Source organism: Oncorhynchus gorbuscha, unplaced genomic scaffold (assembly GCF_021184085.1).
Source record: "Oncorhynchus gorbuscha isolate QuinsamMale2020 ecotype Even-year unplaced genomic scaffold, OgorEven_v1.0 Un_scaffold_5702, whole genome shotgun sequence".
Taxonomy (NCBI): domain Eukaryota; kingdom Metazoa; phylum Chordata; class Actinopteri; order Salmoniformes; family Salmonidae; genus Oncorhynchus; species Oncorhynchus gorbuscha.
The window spans coordinates 1-20000 of record NW_025749448.1 but is presented as its reverse complement, the minus strand read 5'-3'; the positions used below and the strand labels follow the sequence as shown (position 1 = coordinate 20000).

The window sequence follows — 20000 nt, the reverse complement described above, 5'->3', positions numbered from 1 at the left end:
GAAAGACATCATACTGGTCCTATAGGACAGAGAGACAGACATCATACTGGTCCTATAGGACAGAGAGACAGACATCATACTGGTCCTATAGGACAGAGAGACAGACATCATACTGGTCCTATAGGACAGAGAGACAGACATCATACTGGTCCTATAGGACAGAGAGACAGACATCATACTGGTCCTATAGGACAGAGAGACAGACATCATACTGGTCCTATAGGACAGAGAGACAGACATCATACTGGTCCTGGTCCTAGGACAGAGAGACAGACATCATACTGGTCCTATAGGACAGAGAGACAGACATCATACTGGTCCTATAGGACAGAGAGACAGACATCATACTGGTCCTATAGGACAGAGAGACAGACATCATACTGGTCCTATAGGACAGAGAGACAGACATCATACTGGTCCTATAGGACAGAGAGACAGACATCATACTGGTCCTATAGGACAGAGAGACAGACATCATACTGGTCCTATAGGACAGAGAGACAGACATCATACTGGTCCTATAGGACAGAGAGACAGACATCATACTGGTCCTATAGGACAGAGAGAAAGACATCATACTGGTCCTATAGGACAGAGAGACAGACATCATACTGGTCCTATAGGACAGAGAGAAAGACATCATACTGACATCATACTGGTCCTATAGGACAGAGAGACAGACATCATACTGGTCCTATAGGACAGAGAGACAGACATCATACTGGTCCTATAGGACAGAGAGACAGACATCATACTGGTCCTATAGGACAGAGAGACAGACATCATACTGGTCCTATAGGACAGAGAGAAGACATCATACTGGTCCTATAGGACAGAGAGACAGACATCATACTGGTCCTATAGGACAGAGAGAAAGACATCATACTGGTCCTATAGGACAGAGAGACAGACATCATACTATAGAGACAGACATCATACTGGTCCTAGAGAGACAGACATCATACTGGTCCTATAGGACAGAGAGACAGACATCATACTGGTCCTATAGGACAGAGAGACAGACATCATACTGGTCCTATAGGACAGAGAGACAGACATCATACTGGTCCTATAGGACAGAGAGACAGACATCATACTGATAGGACAGAGAGACAGACATCATACTGGTCCTATAGGACAGAGAGACAGACATCATACTGGTCCTATAGGACAGAGAGACAGACATCATACTGGTCCTATAGGACAGAGAGACAGACATCATACTGGTCCTATAGGACAGAGAGACAGACATCATACTGGTCCTATAGGACAGAGAGACAGACATCATACTGGTCCTATAGGACAGAGAGACAGACATCATACTGGTCCTATAGGACAGAGAGACAGACATCATACTGATAGGACAGAGAGACAGACATCATACTGGTCCTATAGGACAGAGAGACAGACATCATACTGGTCCTATAGGACAGAGAGACAGACATCATACTGGTCCTATAGGACAGAGAGACAGACAGACATAGGACAGAGAGACAGACATCATACTGGTCCTATAGGACAGAGAGACAGACATCATACTGGTCCTATAGGACAGAGAGAAGACATCATACTGGTCCTATAGGACAGAGAGACAGACATCATACTGGTCCTATAGGACAGAGAGACAGACATCATACTGGTCCTATAGGACAGAGAGACAGACATCGAGAGGATCATACTGGTCCTATAGGACAGAGAGACAGACATCATACTGGTCCTATAGGACAGAGAGACAGACATCATACTGGTCCTATACAGGACAGACATCATACTGGTCCTATAGGACAGAGAGACAGACATCATACTGGTCCTATAGGACAGAGAGAAGAGACATCATACTGGTCCTATAGGACAGAGAGAAAGACATCATACTGGTCCTATAGGACAGAGAGACAGACATCATACTGGTCCTATAGGACAGAGAGACAGACATCATACTGGTCCTATAGGACAGAGAGAAAGACATCATACTGGTCCTATAGGACAGAGAGACAGACATCATACTGGTCCTATAGGACAGAGAGAGAGACATCATACTGGTCCTATAGGACAGAGAGACAGACATCATACTGGTCCTATAGGACAGAGAGACATCATACATCAGAGACAGACATCATACTGGTCCTATAGGACAGAGAGACAGACATCATACTGGTCCTATAGGACAGAGAGACAGACATCATACTGGTCCTATAGGACAGAGAGACAGACATCATACTGGTCCTATAGGAGAGACAACATCATACTGGTCCTAGGACAGAGACAGACATCATACTGGTCCTATAGGACAGAGAGACAGACATCATACTGGTCCTATAGGACAGAGAGACAGACATCATACTGGTCCTATAGGACAGAGAGACAGACATCATACTGGTCCTATAGGACAGAGAGACAGACATCATACTGGTCCTATAGGACAGAGAGACAGACATCATACTGGTCCTATAGGACAGAGAGACAGACATCATACTGGTCCTACAGAGACAGACATCATACTGGTCCTATAGGACAGAGAGAAAGACATCATACTGGTCCTATAGGACAGAGAGACAGACATCATACTGGTCCTATAGGACAGAGAGACAGACATCATACTGGTCCTATAGGACAGAGAGACAGACATCATACTGGTCCTATAGGACAGAGAGACAGACATCATACTGGTCCTATAGGACAGAGAGACAGACATCATACTGGTCCTATAGGACAGAGAGACAGACATCATACTGGTCCTATAGGACAGAGAGACAGACATCATACTGGTCCTATAGGACAGAGAGACAGACATCATACTGGTCCTATAGGACAGAGAGACAGACATCATACTGGTCCTATAGGACAGAGAGACAGACATCATACTGGTCCTATAGGACAGAGAGACAGACATCATACTGGTCCTATAGGACAGAGAGACAGACATCATACTGGTCCTATAGGACAGAGAGACAGACATCATACTGGTCCTATAGGACAGAGAGACAGACATCATACTGGTCCTATAGGACAGAGAGACAGACATCATACTGGTCCTATAGGACAGAGAGACAGACATCATACTGGTCCTATAGGACAGAGAGAAAGACATCATACTGGTCCTATAGGACAGAGAGACAGACATCATACTGGTCCAGAGAGACAGACATCATACTGGTCCTATAGGACAGAGAGACAGACATCATACTGGTCCTATAGGACAGAGAGACAGACATCATACTGGTCCTATAGGACAGAGAGACAGACATCATACTGGTCCTATAGGACAGAGAGAAAGACATCATACTGGTCCTATAGGACAGAGAGACAGACATCATACTGGTCCTATAGGACAGAGAGAGAGACATCATACTGGTCCTATAGGACAGAGAGACAGACATCATACTGGTCCTATAGGACAGAGAGAAGACATCATACTGGTCCTATAGGACAGAGAGACAGACATCATACTGGTCCTATAGGACAGAGAGACAGACATCATACTGGTCCTATAGGACAGAGAGACAGACATCATACTGGTCCTATAGGACAGAGAGACAGACATCATACTGGTCCTATAGGACAGAGAGACAGACATCATACTGGTCCTATAGGACAGAGAGACAGACATCATACTGGTCCTATAGGACAGAGAGACAGACATCATACTGGTCCTATAGGACAGAGGTCCTAGACAGACATCATACTGGTCCTATAGGACAGAGAGACAGACATCATACTGGTCCTATAGGACAGAGAGACAGACATCATACTGGTCCTATAGGACAGAGAGACAGACATCATACTGGTCCTATAGGACAGAGAGACAGACATCATACTGGTCCTACATCATACTGGTCCTATAGGACAGAGAGACAGACATCATACTGGTCCTATAGGACAGAGAGACAGACATCATACTGGTCCTATAGGACAGAGAGACAGACATCATACTGGTCCTATAGGACAGAGAGACAGACATCATACTGGTCCTATAGGACAGAGAGACAGACATCATACTGGTCCTATAGGACAGAGAGACAGACATCATACTGGTCCTATAGGACAGAGACAGACATCATACTGGTCCTATAGGACAGAGAGACAGACATCATACTGGTCCTATAGGACAGAGAGACAGACATCATACTGGTCCTATAGGACAGAGAGACAGACATCATACTGGTCCTATAGGACAGAGAGACAGACATCATACTGGTCCTATAGGACAGAGAGACAGACATCATACTGGTCCTATAGGACAGAGAGACAGACATCATACTGGTCCTATAGGACAGAGAGACAGACATCATACTGGTCCTATAGGACAGAGAGACAGACATCATACTGGTCCTATAGGACAGAGAGAGACAGACATCATACTGGTCCTATAGGACAGAGAGACAGACATCACTGGTCCTATAGGACAGAGAGACAGACATCATACTGGTCCTATAGGACAGAGAGACAGACATCATACTGGTCCTATAGGACAGAGAGACAGACATCATAGATCATACTGGTCCTATAGGACAGAGAGACAGACATCATACTGGTCCTATAGGACAGAGAGACAGACATCATACTGGTCCTATAGGACAGAGAGACAGACATCATACTGGTCCTATAGGACAGAGAGAAGACATCATACTGGTCCTATAGGACAGAGAGACAGACATCATACTGGTCCTATAGGACAGAGAGACAGACATCATACTGGTCCTATAGGACAGAGAGACAGACATCATACTGGTCCTATAGGACAGAGAGACAGACATCATACTGGTCCTATAGGACAGAGAGACAGACATCATACTGGTCCTATAGGACAGAGAGACAGACATCATACTGGTCCTATAGGACAGAGAGACAGACATCATACTGGTCCTATAGGACAGAGACATCATACTGGTCCTATAGGACAGAGAGAAGACATCATACTGGTCCTATAGGACAGAGAGACAGACATCATACTGGTCCTATAGGACAGAGAGACAGACATCATACTGGTCCTATAGGACAGAGAGACAGACATCATACTGGTCCTATAGGACAGAGAGACAGACATCATACTGGTCCTATAGGACAGAGAGAAAGACATCATACTGGTCCTATAGGACAGAGAGACAGACATCATACTGGTCCTATAGGACAGAGAGACAGACATCATACTGGTCCTATAGGACAGAGAGACAGACATCATACTGGTCCTATAGGACAGAGAGACAGACATCATACTGGTCCTATAGGACAGAGAGACAGACATCATACTGGTCCTATAGGACAGAGAGACAGACATCATACTGGTCCTATAGGACAGAGAGACAGACATCATACTGGTCCTATAGGACAGAGAGACAGACATCATACTGGTCCTATAGGACAGAGAGACAGACATCATACTGGTCCTATAGGACAGAGAGAGAGACATCATACTGGTCCTATAGGACAGAGAGACAGACATCATACTGGTCCTATAGGACAGAGAGAAAGACAGACTGGTCCTATAGGACAGAGAGAAGACATCATACTGGTCCTATAGGACAGAGAGAAGACATCATACTGGTCCTATAGGACAGAGAGACAGACATCATACTGGTCCTATAGGACAGAGAGAAAGACATCATACTGGTCCTATAGGACAGAGAGAAAGACATCATACTGGTCCTATAGGACAGAGAGACAGACATCATACTGGTCCTATAGGACAGAGAGACAGACATCATACTGGTCCTATAGGACAGAGAGACAGACATCATACTGGTCCTATAGGACAGAGAGAATCAGGTCCTATAGGACAGAGAGACAGACATCATACTGGTCCTATAGGACAGAGAGACAGACATCATACTGGTCCTATAGGACAGAGAGACAGACATCATACTGGTCCTATAGGACAGAGAGAAAGACATCATACTGGTCCTATAGGACAGAGAGAAGACATCATACTGGTCCTATAGGACAGAGAGACAGACATCATACTGGTCCTATAGGACAGAGAGACAGACATCATACTGGTCCTATAGGACAGAGAGAAGACATCATACTGGTCCTATAGGACAGAGAGAAAGACATCATACTGGTCCTATAGGACAGAGAGACAGACATCATACTGGTCCTATAGGACAGAGAGACAGACATCATACTGGTCCTATAGGACAGAGAGACAGACATCATACTGGTCCTATAGGACAGAGAGAAAGACATCATACTGGTCCTATAGGACAGAGAGAAAGACATCATACTGGTCCTATAGGACAGAGAGACAGACATCATACTGGTCCTATAGGACAGAGAGACAGACATCATACTGGTCCTATAGGACAGAGAGAAAGACATCATACTGGTCCTATCATACTGGTCCTATAGGACAGAGAGACAGACATCATACTGGTCCTATAGGACAGAGAGAAAGACATCATACTGGTCCTACAGAGAGACAGACATCATACTGGTCCTATAGGACAGAGAGAAGACATCATACTGGTCCTATAGGACAGAGAGACAGACATCATACTGGTCCTATAGGACAGAGAGACAGACATCATACTGGTCCTATAGGACAGAGAGACAGACATCATACTGGTCCTATAGGACAGAGAGAAGACATCATACTGGTCCTATAGGACAGAGAGAAAGACATCATACTGGTCCTATAGGACAGAGAGACAGACATCATACTGGTCCTATAGGACAGAGAGAAAGACATCATACTGGTCCTATAGGACAGAGAGACAGACATCATACTGGTCCTATAGGACAGAGAGAAAGACATCATACTGGTCCTATAGGACAGAGAGACAGACATCATACTGGTCCTATAGGACAGAGAGACAGACATCATACTGGTCCTATAGGACAGAGAGAAAGACATCATACTGGTCCTATAGGACAGAGAGAAAGACATCATACTGGTCCTATAGGACAGAGAGACAGACATCATACTGGTCCTATAGGACAGAGAGAAAGACATCATACTGGTCTATAGGACAGAGAGACAGACATCATACTGGTCCTATAGGACAGAGAGAAAGACATCATCATACTGGTCCTATAGGACAGAGAGAAAGACATCATACTGGTCCTATAGGACAGAGAGAACAGAGAGACATCATACTGGTCCTATAGGACAGAGAGACAGACATCATACTGGTCCTATAGGACAGAGAGAAAGACATCATACTGGTCCTATAGGACAGAGAGACAGACATCATACTGGTCCTATAGGACAGAGAGAAAGACATCATACTGGTCCTATAGGACAGAGAGAAAGACATCATACTGGTCCTATAGGACAGAGAGACAGACATCATACTGGTCCTATAGGACAGAGAGAAAGACATCATACTGGTCCTATAGGACAGAGAGAAAGACATCATACTGGTCCTATAGGACAGAGAGAAAGACATCATACTGGTCCTATAGGACAGAGAGAAAGACATCATACTGGTCCTATAGGACAGAGAGAAAGACATCATACTGGTCCTATAGGACAGAGAGAAAGACATCATACTGGTCCTATAGGACAGAGAGAAAGACATCATACTGGTCCTATAGGACAGAGAGAAAGACATCATACTGGTCCTATAGGACAGAGAGAAAGACATCATACTGGTCCTATAGGACAGAGAGAAAGACATCATACTGGTCCTATAGGACAGAGAGAAAGACATCATACTGGTCCTAGGACAGAGAGAGACAGACACATCTGGTCCTATAGGACAGAGAGACAGACATCATACTGGTCCTATAGGACAGAGAGAAAGACATCATACTGGTCCTATAGGACAGAGAGAAAGACATCATACTGGTCCTATCCATCATACTGGTCAGGACAGAGAAAGACATCATACTGGTCCTATAGGACAGAGAGAAAGACATCATACTGGTCCTATAGGACAGAGAGAAAGACATCATACTGGTCCTATAGGACAGAGAGAAAGACATCATACTGGTCCTATAGGACAGAGAGACAGACATCATACTGGTCCTATAGGACAGAGAGAAGACATCATACTGGTCCTATAGGACAGAGAGAAAGACATCATACTGGTCCTATAGGACAGAGAGAAAGACATCATACTGGTCCTATAGGACAGAGAGACAGACATCATACTGGTCCTATAGGACAGACATCATACTGGTCCTATAGGACAGAGAGACAGACATCATACTGGTCCTATAGGACAGAGAGAAAGACATCATACTGGTCCTATAGGACAGAGAGACAGACATCATACTGGTCCTATAGGACAGAGAGAAAGACATCATACTGGTCCTATAGGACAGAGAGAAGACATCATACTGGTCCTATAGGACAGAGAGAAAGACATCATACTGGTCCTATAGGACAGAGAGAAAGACATCATACTGGTCCTATAGGACAGAGAGAGATAGGACAGACATCATACTGGTCCTATAGGACAGAGACAGAGGACAGAGAGAAAGACATCATACTGGTCCTATAGGACAGAGAGACAGACATCATACTGGTCCTATAGGACAGAGAGAAAAGACATCATACTGGTCCTATAGGACAGAGAGACAGACATCATACTGGTCCTATAGGACAGAGAGAAAGACATCATACTGGTCCTATAGGACAGAGAGAAAGACATCATACTGGTCCTATAGGACAGAGACAGACATCATACTGGTCCTATAGGACAGAGAGAAGACATCATACTGGTCCTATAGGACAGAGAGAAGACATCATACTGGTCCTATAGGACAGAGAGAAAGACATCATACTGGTCCTATAGGACAGAGAGAAAGACATCATACTGGTCCTATAGGACAGAGAGACAGACATCATACTGGTCCTATAGGACAGAGAGAAGACATCATACTGGTCCTATAGGACAGAGAGAAAGACATCATACTGGTCCTAAGGACAGAGAGAAAGACATCATACTGGTCCTATAGGACAGAGAGAAAGGTCCTATAGGACATCATACTGGTCCTATAGGACAGAGAGAAAGACATCATACTGGTCCTATAGGACAGAGAGAAGACATCATACTGGTCCTATAGGACAGAGAGACAGACATCATACTGGTCCTATAGGACAGAGAGAAAGACATCATACTGGTCCTATAGGACAGAGAGAAATCATACTGGTCCTACATCATACTGGTCCTATAGGACAGAGAGAAGACATCATCTGGTCCTATAGGACAGAGAGAAAGACATCATACTGGTCCTATAGGACAGAGAGAAAGACATCATACTGGTCCTATAGGACAGAGAGAAAGACATCATACTGGTCCTATAGGACAGAGAGAAGACATCATACTGGTCCTATAGGACAGAGAGACAGACATCATACTGGTCCTATAGGACAGAGAGAAAGACATCATACTGATTCAGACAGAGAGAAAGACATCATACTGGTCCTATAGGACAGAGAGAAAGACATCATACTGGTCCTATAGGACAGAGAGAAAGACATCATACTGGTCCTATAGGACAGAGAGAAAGACATCATACTGGTCCTATAGGACAGAGAGACAGACATCATACTGGTCCTATAGGACAGAGAGACAGACATCATACTGGTCCTATAGGACAGAGAGAAAGACATCATACTGGTCCTATAGGACAGAGAGAAAGACATCATACTGGTCCTATAGGACAGAGAGAAAGACATCATACTGGTCCTATAGGACAGAGAGAAAGACATCATACTGGTCCTATAGGACAGAGAGAAAGACATCATACTGGTCCTATAGGACAGAGAGAAAGACATCAGAGAGAAAGACATCATACTGGTCCTATAGGACAGAGAGAAAGACATCATACTGGTCCTATAGGACAGAGAGAAAGACATCATACTGGTCCTATAGGACAGAGAAAGACATCATACTGGTCCTATAGGACAGAGAGAAAGACATCATACTGGTCCTATAGGACAGAGAGAAAGACATCATACTGGTCCTATAGGACAGAGAGAAAGACATCATACTGGTCCTATAGGACAGAGAGAAAGACATCATACTGGTCCTACAGAGAGAAAGACATCATACTGGTCCTATAGGACAGAGAGAAAGACATCATACTGGTCCTATAGGACAGAGAGAAAGACATCATACTGGTCCTATAGGACAGAGAGAAAGACATCATACTGGTCCTATAGGACAGAGAGAAAGACATCATACTGGTCCTATAGGACAGAGAGAAAGACATCATACTGGTCCTATAGGACAGAGAGACAGACATCATACTGGTCCTATAGGACAGAGAGAAAGACATCATACTGGTCCTATAGGACAGAGAGAAAGACATCATACTGGTCCTATAGGACAGAGAGAAAGACATCATACTGGTCCTATAGGACAGAGAGAAAGACATCATACTGGTCCTATAGGACAGAGAGAAAGACATCATACTGGTCCTATAGGACAGAGAGAAAGACATCATACTGGTCCTATAGGACAGAGAGAAAGACATCATACTGGTCCTATAGGACAGAGAGAAGACATCATACTGGTCCTATAGGACAGAGAGAAAGACATCATACTGGTCCTATAGGACAGAGAGAAAGACATCATACTGGTCCTATAGGACAGAGAGAAAGACATCATACTGGTCCTATAGGACAGAGAGAAAGACATCATACTGGTCCTATAGGACAGAGAGAAAGACATCATACTGGTCCTATAGGACAGAGAGAAAGACATCATACTGGTCCTATAGGACAGAGAGAAAGACATCATACTGGTCCTATAGGACAGAGAGAAAGACATCATACTGATTCTATAGGACAGAGAGAAAGACATCATACTGGTCCTATAGGACAGAGAGACAGACATCATACTGGTCCTATAGGACAGAGAGACAGACATCATACTGGTCCTATAGGACAGAGAGAAAGACATCATACTGGTCCTATAGGACAGAGAGAAAGACATCATACTGGTCCTATAGGACAGAGAGAAAGACATCATACTGGTCCTATAGGACAGAGAGAAAGACATCATACTGGTCCTATAGGACAGAGAGAAAGACATCATACTGGTCCTATAGGACAGAGAGAAAGACATCATACTGGTCCTATAGGACAGAGAGAAAGACATCATACTGGTCCTATAGGACAGAGAGAAAGACATCATACTGGTCCTATAGGACAGAGAGACAGACATCATACTGGTCCTATAGGACAGAGAGAAAGACATCATACTGGTCCTATAGGACAGAGAGAAAGACATCATACTGGTCCTATAGGACAGAGAGAAAGACATCATACTGGTCCTATAGGACAGAGAGAAAGACATCATACTGGTCCTATAGGACAGAGAGACAGAGAGATTGAGACCCGTCACACAGTGGTACATACCTCCGTTATACAGGTGTACATACCTCCGTTATACAGGTGTACATACCTCCGTTATACAGGTGTACATACCTCCTATCACACAGGTGTACATACCTCCGTCACACAGGTGTACATACCTCCGTCACACAGGTGTACATACCTCCGTCATACAGGTGTACATACCTCCGTCATACAGGTGTACATACCTCCGTCACACAGGTGTACATACCTCCGTCACACAGGTGTACATACCTCCGTTATACAGGTGTACATACCTCCGTTATACAGGTGTACATACCTCCGTTATACAGGTGTACATACCTCCGTTATACAGGTGTACATACCTCCGTTATACAGGTGTACATACCTCCGTTATACAGGTGTACATACCTCCGTTATACAGGTGTACATACCTCCGTTATACAGGTGTACATACCTCCGTTATACAGGTGTACATACCTCCGTTATACAGGTGTACATACCTCCGTCACACAGGTGTACATACCTCCGTTATACAGGTGAGGATGATGAGACAGAGTCTGGCACTGTTGAGTCTGTGTTCATCTGGTTATACAGAGTGAGATAGAGAGTTATACAGAGAGTAGAGATCTGGAGAGAGAGAGAGAGAGAGACCTTCGAGAGAGAGAGAGAGAGAGAGAGAGAGAGAGAGAGAGAGAGAAAGAGAGAAGAAAGAGAGGTGATATCAGAGGAGAACAGAGACAGAGATCATAGACAGAGACAGAGACAGAGAGAGACAGAGAGATACAGAGAGAGAGACAGAGAGAGAGAGAGAGACAGAGAGAGAGAGAGAGAGAGAGAATGAATCTGGCACTATTCATATGGAATAAGGAGAGGGGAGACAGGAAGGATGAGAAAGGACAGATGAGGGAGAGATATGGACTGAAAACGAGCTCAATGAAAAGGCAAAGTGGCACGAATTGGGAAGTAGAGAGAGGGAGGACAACTTGACAGCTGGTATCTTGAGAAGAGGATTGAGAGAAGAAGAAAGGTGGGAAGAGAGGAGAAGAAAGGGGGGAAGAGAGGAGAAGAAAGGGAGGAAGAGAGGAGAAGAAAGGGAGGAAGAGAGAAGGGAGGAAGAGAGAAGGGAGGAAGAGAGAAGAAGAAAGGGAGGAAGAGAGAAGAAGAAAGGGGGGAAGAGAGGAGAAGAAAGGGAGGAAGAGAGGAGAAGAAAGGGAGGAAGAGAGGAGAATAAAGGGGGAAGAGAGGAGAATAAAGGGGGAAGAGAGGAGAAGAAAGGGAGGAAGAGAGGAGAAGAAAGGGAGGAAGAGAGAAGGGAGGAAGAGAGAAGGGAGGAAGAGAGAAGAAGAAAGGGAGGAAGAGAGAAGAAGAAAGGGGGAAGAGAGGAAAGAAAGGGAGGAAGAGAGGAGAAGAAAGGGAGGAAGAGAGGAGAATAAAGGGGGAAGAGAGGAGAATAAAGGGGGAAGAGAGGAGAAGGGGGAAGAGAGGAGAAGGGACTCTCCTGGAAGAAGCTAGCTAGCTTACAAAGAATAACAACAAAAAATATCTAGTTAACAGAAGAAAGGAAGACAAAATAAGGACAAAAGAAGGACAGAAGAAAAAGGAAAAGAAAGAGGACAACAAAGTGAAACAGTCAGCACTTCTATTGCAACTTCGTATTTCGTCGTCCTAACGTAGTCTACACTGCTATCTGCCCAGCAGCTAGCCAGCTAGCAAACGTCCACCGTCTACCGAATAGCAGCACTGTAGAAACTATTACACTCAACTGAACGACTTGATTAGTGTAGTGTTAGCTAGCTACATAGTTGTCTTTGCTGTCTTCGTATCCAAGATAATTGTGTAGTTTAGAGCGTGTAGTCTTAGAGTGATTATCTTAATTTACCGAGGTTAGCTAGCCAGCTATTTGTCGTCCTTAACGTAGGAGACACTGCTAGCTAGCCAACAGCTAGCCAACGTCTACTGAATAGAACTTCCGCACTCAACAACCCGGTCGCATTCCGCTTCGCTCCACAGGTAGTATCACATTTTTCATTTCATTTCATTACAGCACAACGGTTTGATTTGTTTGATCGTAGCTAGCTACATAGCTAGCTACATAGCCGTCTGTGTATCAAAGATAATTGTGTAGTCTAGAGCGATTTTCTAGGTTAGCTAGCCAGCTATTGTCGTTCTTTTAGCATACGTAACGTAATCAACACTGCTAGCTAGCCAGCTGGCCCCCGAATAGCAGCACTGTAGAAACTACTACACTCAACGGAACGACTTGATTAGTGTAGTGTCAACAACGCAGCCACTGTCAGCTAGCCTACAAAGTCAACAACGCAGCCACTGCCAGCTAGCCTACTTCAGCAGTACTGTATCATTTTTAATAATTTTAGTCAATAAGATTCTTGCTACGTAAGCTTAACTTTCTGAACATTCGAGACGTGTAGTCCACTTGTCATTCAATCTCCTTGCATTAGCGTAGCCTCTTCTGTAGCCTGTCAACTATGTGTCTGTCTATCCCTGTTCTCTCCTCTCTGCACAGACCATACAAACGCTCCACACCGCGTGGCCGCTGCCACCCTAATCTGGTGGTCCCAGCGCGCACGACCCACGTGGAGTTCCAGGTCTCCGGTAGCCTCTGGAACTGCCGATCTGCAGCCAACAAGGCAGAGTTCATCTCAGCCTATGCCTCCCTCCAGTCCCTCGACTTCTTGGCACTGACAGAAACATGGATCACCACAGATAACACTGCTACTCCTACTGCTCTCTCTTCGTCCGCCCACGTGTTCTCGCACACCCCGAGAGCTTCTGGTCAGCGGGGTGGTGGCATAGGGATCCTTATCTCTCCCATGTGGTCATTCTCTCTTTCTCCCCTTACCCATCTGTCTATCGCCTCCTTTGAATTTCATGCTGTCACAGTTACCAGCCCTTTCAAGCTTAACATCCTTATCATTTATCGCCCTCCAGGTCCCCTCGGAGAGTTCATCAATGAGCTTGATGCCTTGATAAGCTCCTTTCCTGAGGACGGCTCACCTCTCACAGTTCTGGGCGACTTTAACCTCCCCACGTCTACCTTTGACTCATTCCTCTCTGCCTCCTTCTTTCCACTCCTCTCCTCTTTTGACCTCACCCTCTCACCTTCCCCCTACTCACAAGGCAGGCAATACGCTCGACCTCATCTTTACTAGATGCTGTTCTTCCACTAACCTCATTGCAACTCCCCTCCAAGTCTCCGACCACTACCTTGTATCCTTTTCCCTCTCGCTCTCATCCAACACTTCCCACACTGCCCCTACTCGGATGGTATCGCGCCGTCCCAACCTTCGCTCTCTCTCCCCGCTACTCTCTCCTCTTCCATCCTATCATCTCTTCCCTCTGCTCAAACCTTCTCCAACCTATCTCCTGATTCTGCCTCCTCAACCCTCCTCTCCTCCCTTTCTGCATCCTTTGACTCTCTATGTCCCCTATCTTCCAGGCCGGCTCGGTCCTCCCCTCCCGCTCCGTGGCTTGACGACTCAATGCGAGCTCACAGAACAGGGCTCCGGAAGGCCGAGCGGAAATGGAGGAAAACTCGCCTCCTGCGGACCTGGCATCCTTTCACTCCCTCCTCTCTACATTTTCCTCCTCTGTCTCTGCTGCTAAAGCCACTTTCTACCACTCTAAATTCCAAGCATCTGCCTCTAACCCTAGGAAGCTCTTTGCCACATTCTCCTCCCTCCTGAATCCTCCTCCCCCTCCCCCTCCTCCCTCTCTGCAGATGACTTCGTCAACCATTTTGAAAAGAAGATCGACGACATCCGATCTTCGTTTGCTAAGTCAAACAACACCGCTGGTTCTGCTCACACTGCCCTACCCTGTGCTCTGACCTCTTTCTCCCCTCTCTCTCCAGATGAAATCTCGCGTCTTGTGACGGCCGGCCGCCCAACAACCTGCCCGCTCGACCCTATCCCCTCCTCTCTTCTCCAGACCATTTCCGGAGACCTTCTCCCTTACCTCACCTCGCTCATCAACTTATCCCTGACCGCTGGCTACGTCCCTTCCGTCTTCAAGAGAGCGAGAGTTGCACCCCTTCTGAAAAAACCTACACTCGATCCCTCCGATGTCAACAACTACAGACCAGTATCCCTTCTTTCTTTTCTCTCCAAAACTCTTGAACGTGCCGTCCTTGGTCAGCTCTCCCGCTATCTCTCTCAGAATGACCTTCTTGATCCAAATCAGTCAGGTTTCAAGACTAGTCATTCAACTGAGACTGCTCTTCTCTGTATAACGGAGGCGCTCCGCACCGCTAAAGCTAACTCTCTCTCCTCTGCTCTCATCCTTCTAGACCTATCGGCTGCCTTCGATACTGTGAACCATCAGATCCTCCTCTCCACCCTCTCCGAGTTGGGCATCTCCGGCGCGGCCCACGCTTGGATTGCGTCCTACCTGACAGGTCGCTCCTACCAGGTGGCGTGGCGAGAATCTGTCTCCTCACCACGCGCTCTCACCACTGGTGTCCCCCAGGGCTCTGTTCTAGGCCCTCTCCTATTCTCGCTATACACCAAGTCACTTGGCTCTGTCATAACCTCACATGGTCTCTCCTATCATTGCTATGCAGACGACACACAATTAATCTTCTCCTTTCCCCCTTCTGATGACCAGGTGGCGAATCGCATCTCTGCATGTCTGGCAGACATATCAGTGTGGATGACGGATCACCACCTCAAGCTGAACCGGCAAGACGGAGCTGCTCTTCCTCCCGGGGAAGGACTGCCCGTTCCATGATCTCGCCATCACGGTTGACAACTCCATTGTGTCCTCCTCCCAGAGCGCTAAGAACCTTGGCGTGATCCTGGACAACAAACTGTCGTTCTCAACTAACATCAAGGCGGTGGCCCGTTCCTGTAGGTTCATGCTCTACAACATCCGCAGAGTACGACCCTGCCTCACACAGGAAGCGGCGCAGGTCCTAATCCAGGCACTTGTCATCTCCCGTCTGGATTACTGCAACTCGCTGTTGGCTGGGCTCCCTGCCTGTGCCATTAAACCCTACAACTCATCCAGAACGCCGCAGCCCATCTAGTGTTCAACCTTCCCAAGTTCTCTCACGTCACCCCGCTCCTCCGCTCTCTCCACTGGCTTCCAGTTGAAGCTCGCATCCGCTACAAGACCATGGTGCTTGCCTACGGAGCTGTGAGGGGAACGGCACCTCAGTACCTCCAGGCTCTGATCAGGCCCTACACCCAAATAAGGGCACTGCGTTCATCCACCTCTGGCCTGCTCGCCTCCCTACCACTGAGGAAGTACAGTTCCCGCTCAGCTCAGTCAAAACTGTTCGCTGCTCTGGCTCCCCAATGGTGGAACAAACTCCCTCACGACGCCAGGACAGCGGAGTCAATCACCACCTTCCGGAGACACCTGAAACCCCACCTCTTTAAGGAATACCTAGGATAGGATGAAGTAATCCTTCTCACCCCCCCTCCCCTTAAAATACTTAGATGCACTATTGTAAAGTGGTTGTTCCACTGGATGTCATAAGGTGAATGCACCAATTTGTAAGTCGCTCTGGATAAGAGCGTCTGCTAAATGACTTAAATGTAAATGTAAATGTAAATGAGAAGAAAGGGGGAAAGAGAGGAGAAGAAAGGGAGGAAGTACTGAACAAGAAAATAAGGAATGAAAGTGAGTACATGATAGAGGGTATAGAGATAGAGAGAATAAATACACAGAGATAGAGAGAGTCTGACTGTGGAGGAGTATTTGATGAAGTGATAGAGAGTCTGACTGTGGAGGAGTATTTGATGAAGTGATAGAGGACAGAGATAGAGAGAGTGACTGTGGAGGAGTATTTGATGAAGTGATAGAGTCTGACTGTGGAGGAGTATTTGATGAAGTGATAGAGGACAGAGATAGAGAGAGTGACTGTGGAGGAGTATTTGATGAAGTGATAGAGGACAGAGATAGAGAGTGACTGTGGAGGAGTATTTGATGAAGTGATAGAGGACAGATAGAGAGTCTGACTGTGGAGGAGTATCTGATGAAGTGATAGAGGACAGATAGAGAGAGGCTGACTGTGGAGGAGTATCTGATGAAGTGATAGAGGACAGATAGAGAGAGGCTGACTGTGGAGGAGTATCTGATGAAGTGATAGAGGACAGATAGAGAGAGTCTGACTGTGGAGGAGTATCTGATGAAGTGATAGAGGACAGATAGAGAGAGTCTGACTGTGGAGGAGTATCTGATGAAGTGATAGAGGGTATAGATAGATATAGATCACGTGTTGACTCATTCCACGGAGGACTGAGTGTCTGTGGGTTTTCACTCCTCCCTTGGACTTGATTATTTTCTTGTTTAGACCTCCCAAGTGGCGCAGCGATCCAAAGTACTGCATCTCTGTGCAAGAGGCATCACTACAGACCCTGGTTCGAATCCTGGGCTGTATCACAACCGGACGTGATTGGGAGACACATAGGGCAGCGCACAATTGGCCCAGCGTCGTTAGGGTTTGGCCGGGCCGTGATTGGGAGACACATGGGGTCAATTGGCCCAGCGTCGTTAGGGTTTGGCCGGGCCGTGATTGGGAGACACATGGGGTCAATTGGCCCAGCGTCGTTAGGGTTTGGCCGGGCTGTGATTGGGAGACACATGGGGTCAATTGGCCCAGCGTCGTTAGGGTTTGGTCGGGCTAGGCCGTGATTGGGAGACACATGGGGTCAATTGGCCCAGCGTCGTTAGGGTTAGGGTTTGGCCGGGCCGTGATTGGGAGACACATGGGGTCAATTGGCCCAGCGTCGTTAGGGTTTGGCCGGGCCGTGATTGGGAGACACATGGGGTCAATTGGCCCAGCGTCGTTAGGGTTTGGCCGGGCCGTGATTGGGAGACACATGGGTCAATTGGCCCAGCGTCGTTAGGGTTAGGGTTTGGTCGGGCTAGGCCGTGATTGGGAGACACATGGGGTCAATTGGCCCAGCGTCGTTAGGGTTAGGGTTTGGCCGGGCCGTGATTGGGAGACACATGGGGTCAATTGGCCCAGCATCGTTCGGGTCAGGGTTTGGCCGGGCTAGGCCGTGATTGGGAGACACATGGGGTCAATTGGCCCAGCGTCGTTAGGGTTAGGGTTTGGCCAGGCCGTGATTGGGAGACACATGGGGTCAATTGGCCCAGCGTCGTTAGGGTTTGGCCGGGCCGTGATTGGGAGACACATGGGGTCAATTGGCCCAGCGTCGTTAGGGTTTGGCCGGGCCGTGATTGGGAGACGCATGGGGTCAATTGGCCCAGCGTCGTTAGGGTTTGGCCGGGCCGTGATTGGGAGACGCATGGGGTCAATTGGCCCAGCGTCGTTAGGGTTTGGCCGGGCCGTGATTGGGAGACACATGGGGTCAATTGGCCCAGCGTCGTTAGGGTTTGGCCGGGCCGTGATTGGGAGACACATGGGGTCAATTGGCCCAGCGTCGTTAGGGTTTGGCCGGGCCGTGATTGGGAGACACATGGGGTCAATTGGCCCAGCATCGTTAGGGTTTGGACGGGCCGTGATTGGGAGACACATGGGGTCAATTGGCCCAGCGTCGTTAGGGTTAGGGTTTGGCCGGGCTTGTGATTGTAAATAAGAATTTGTTGTTAACTAACTTGCCTAGTTAAAGGTTGAATACATGTTTTTTAATGACTTGCTAAATTAAGCTCACTAATTAATAAGGAACTCCCCTCACCTGGTTGTCTAACCAAAAACCAGTGGAATGAGGTTGCCAGCCCTGATAGAGGCAGAGGTAACGAGAGAGAGAGAGAGAGAGACAGAGAGAGAGAGAGATAGTGGTAGGTAGAGAGAGATAGAGAGAGAGAGATAGTGGTAGAGAGAGAGAGAGATAGAGAGATAGTGGTAGAGAGAGAGAGAGAGATAGAGAGATAGTGGTAGAGAGAGATAGAGAGAGATAGAGAGATAGTGGTAGAGAGAGATAGAGATAGCCGTGTATTTAAACCTTTGGTGTCCTGCATGACGATGGAGGAGTACTTGAGGAAGGTGATGAGCAGGTTACTGGTCTGAAGGTTAGGATCCAGGGGAAGTTCTGAAGAGTTCATCACTGGAAAGCAGGACACACAACATTGGTTCAACATTACACTAATGTTATGTTGAAACGTTGAAAGATCCATTTGGGTAACAGCTAAGAACCTTACTGTGACTGTTTTCAAATGAAACTGTCAAAAAAAACTAAAATCCCTTCTTGGCATCAAGCAAGGATTTAGCTAGGACAGTCTGGGAGGGGTCTGGGTGGAGAACTGAAAATGTGCCGTTGTTGGCAGAAAAGCTCGGAACTCTCATATTGGTCTATTAATTAATTTAGAGCCTGGTGATGTCACCAGAAAGGTCAAAACTCCACCCCACCAAAACAGACATTTCAAACAGCTCTTACACTAAAAGGGCATTAGCACTTTATCTAACAATTTCACAGCATTGTTCCAACCTCATAGTGGAAATATAAAGCACAGATCCTTTAACAGGGAGAGACCCCTCAACAACTCCAGGGAGAGACCCCTCAACAACTCCAGGGAGAGACCCCTCAACAACTCCAGGGAGAGACCCCTCAACAACTCCAGGGAGAGACCCCTCAACAACTCCACTGCAACATCCATCACTGGTAGGTAGAGACACACGGCCATTTATGTTCAACAACGTTCATTTAACTTCATAGTAACATTAATGGAATGTTATTTGAATGTTGAACATTCAACCTAATAATGAGCTTTACTGTCGGTAGAGACAAGAAGAGAAGCT

The 20000-nt window shown here is 46.7% G+C and overlaps 1 protein-coding gene across 1 annotated transcript in view; it reads right to left on the bottom strand.

The window, feature by feature from the left end:
- Positions 1-19337, bottom strand: part of LOC124029168 (armadillo-like helical domain-containing protein 3) — a gene marked incomplete at its 3' end in the record, with an annotated part of 23502 nt that extends 4165 nt beyond the window's left edge. The window contains exons 1-2 of the mRNA XM_046340979.1: positions 19207-19337; positions 11796-11854 (exon numbers count right to left, since the gene is read on the bottom strand). Of these exons, the coding sequence (XP_046196935.1) occupies positions 11796-11854; positions 19207-19306 (159 nt within the window). The remainder of the gene's footprint in view (positions 1-11795; positions 11855-19206) is intronic.
- Between the last annotated feature and the right edge of the window lie 663 nt (positions 19338-20000).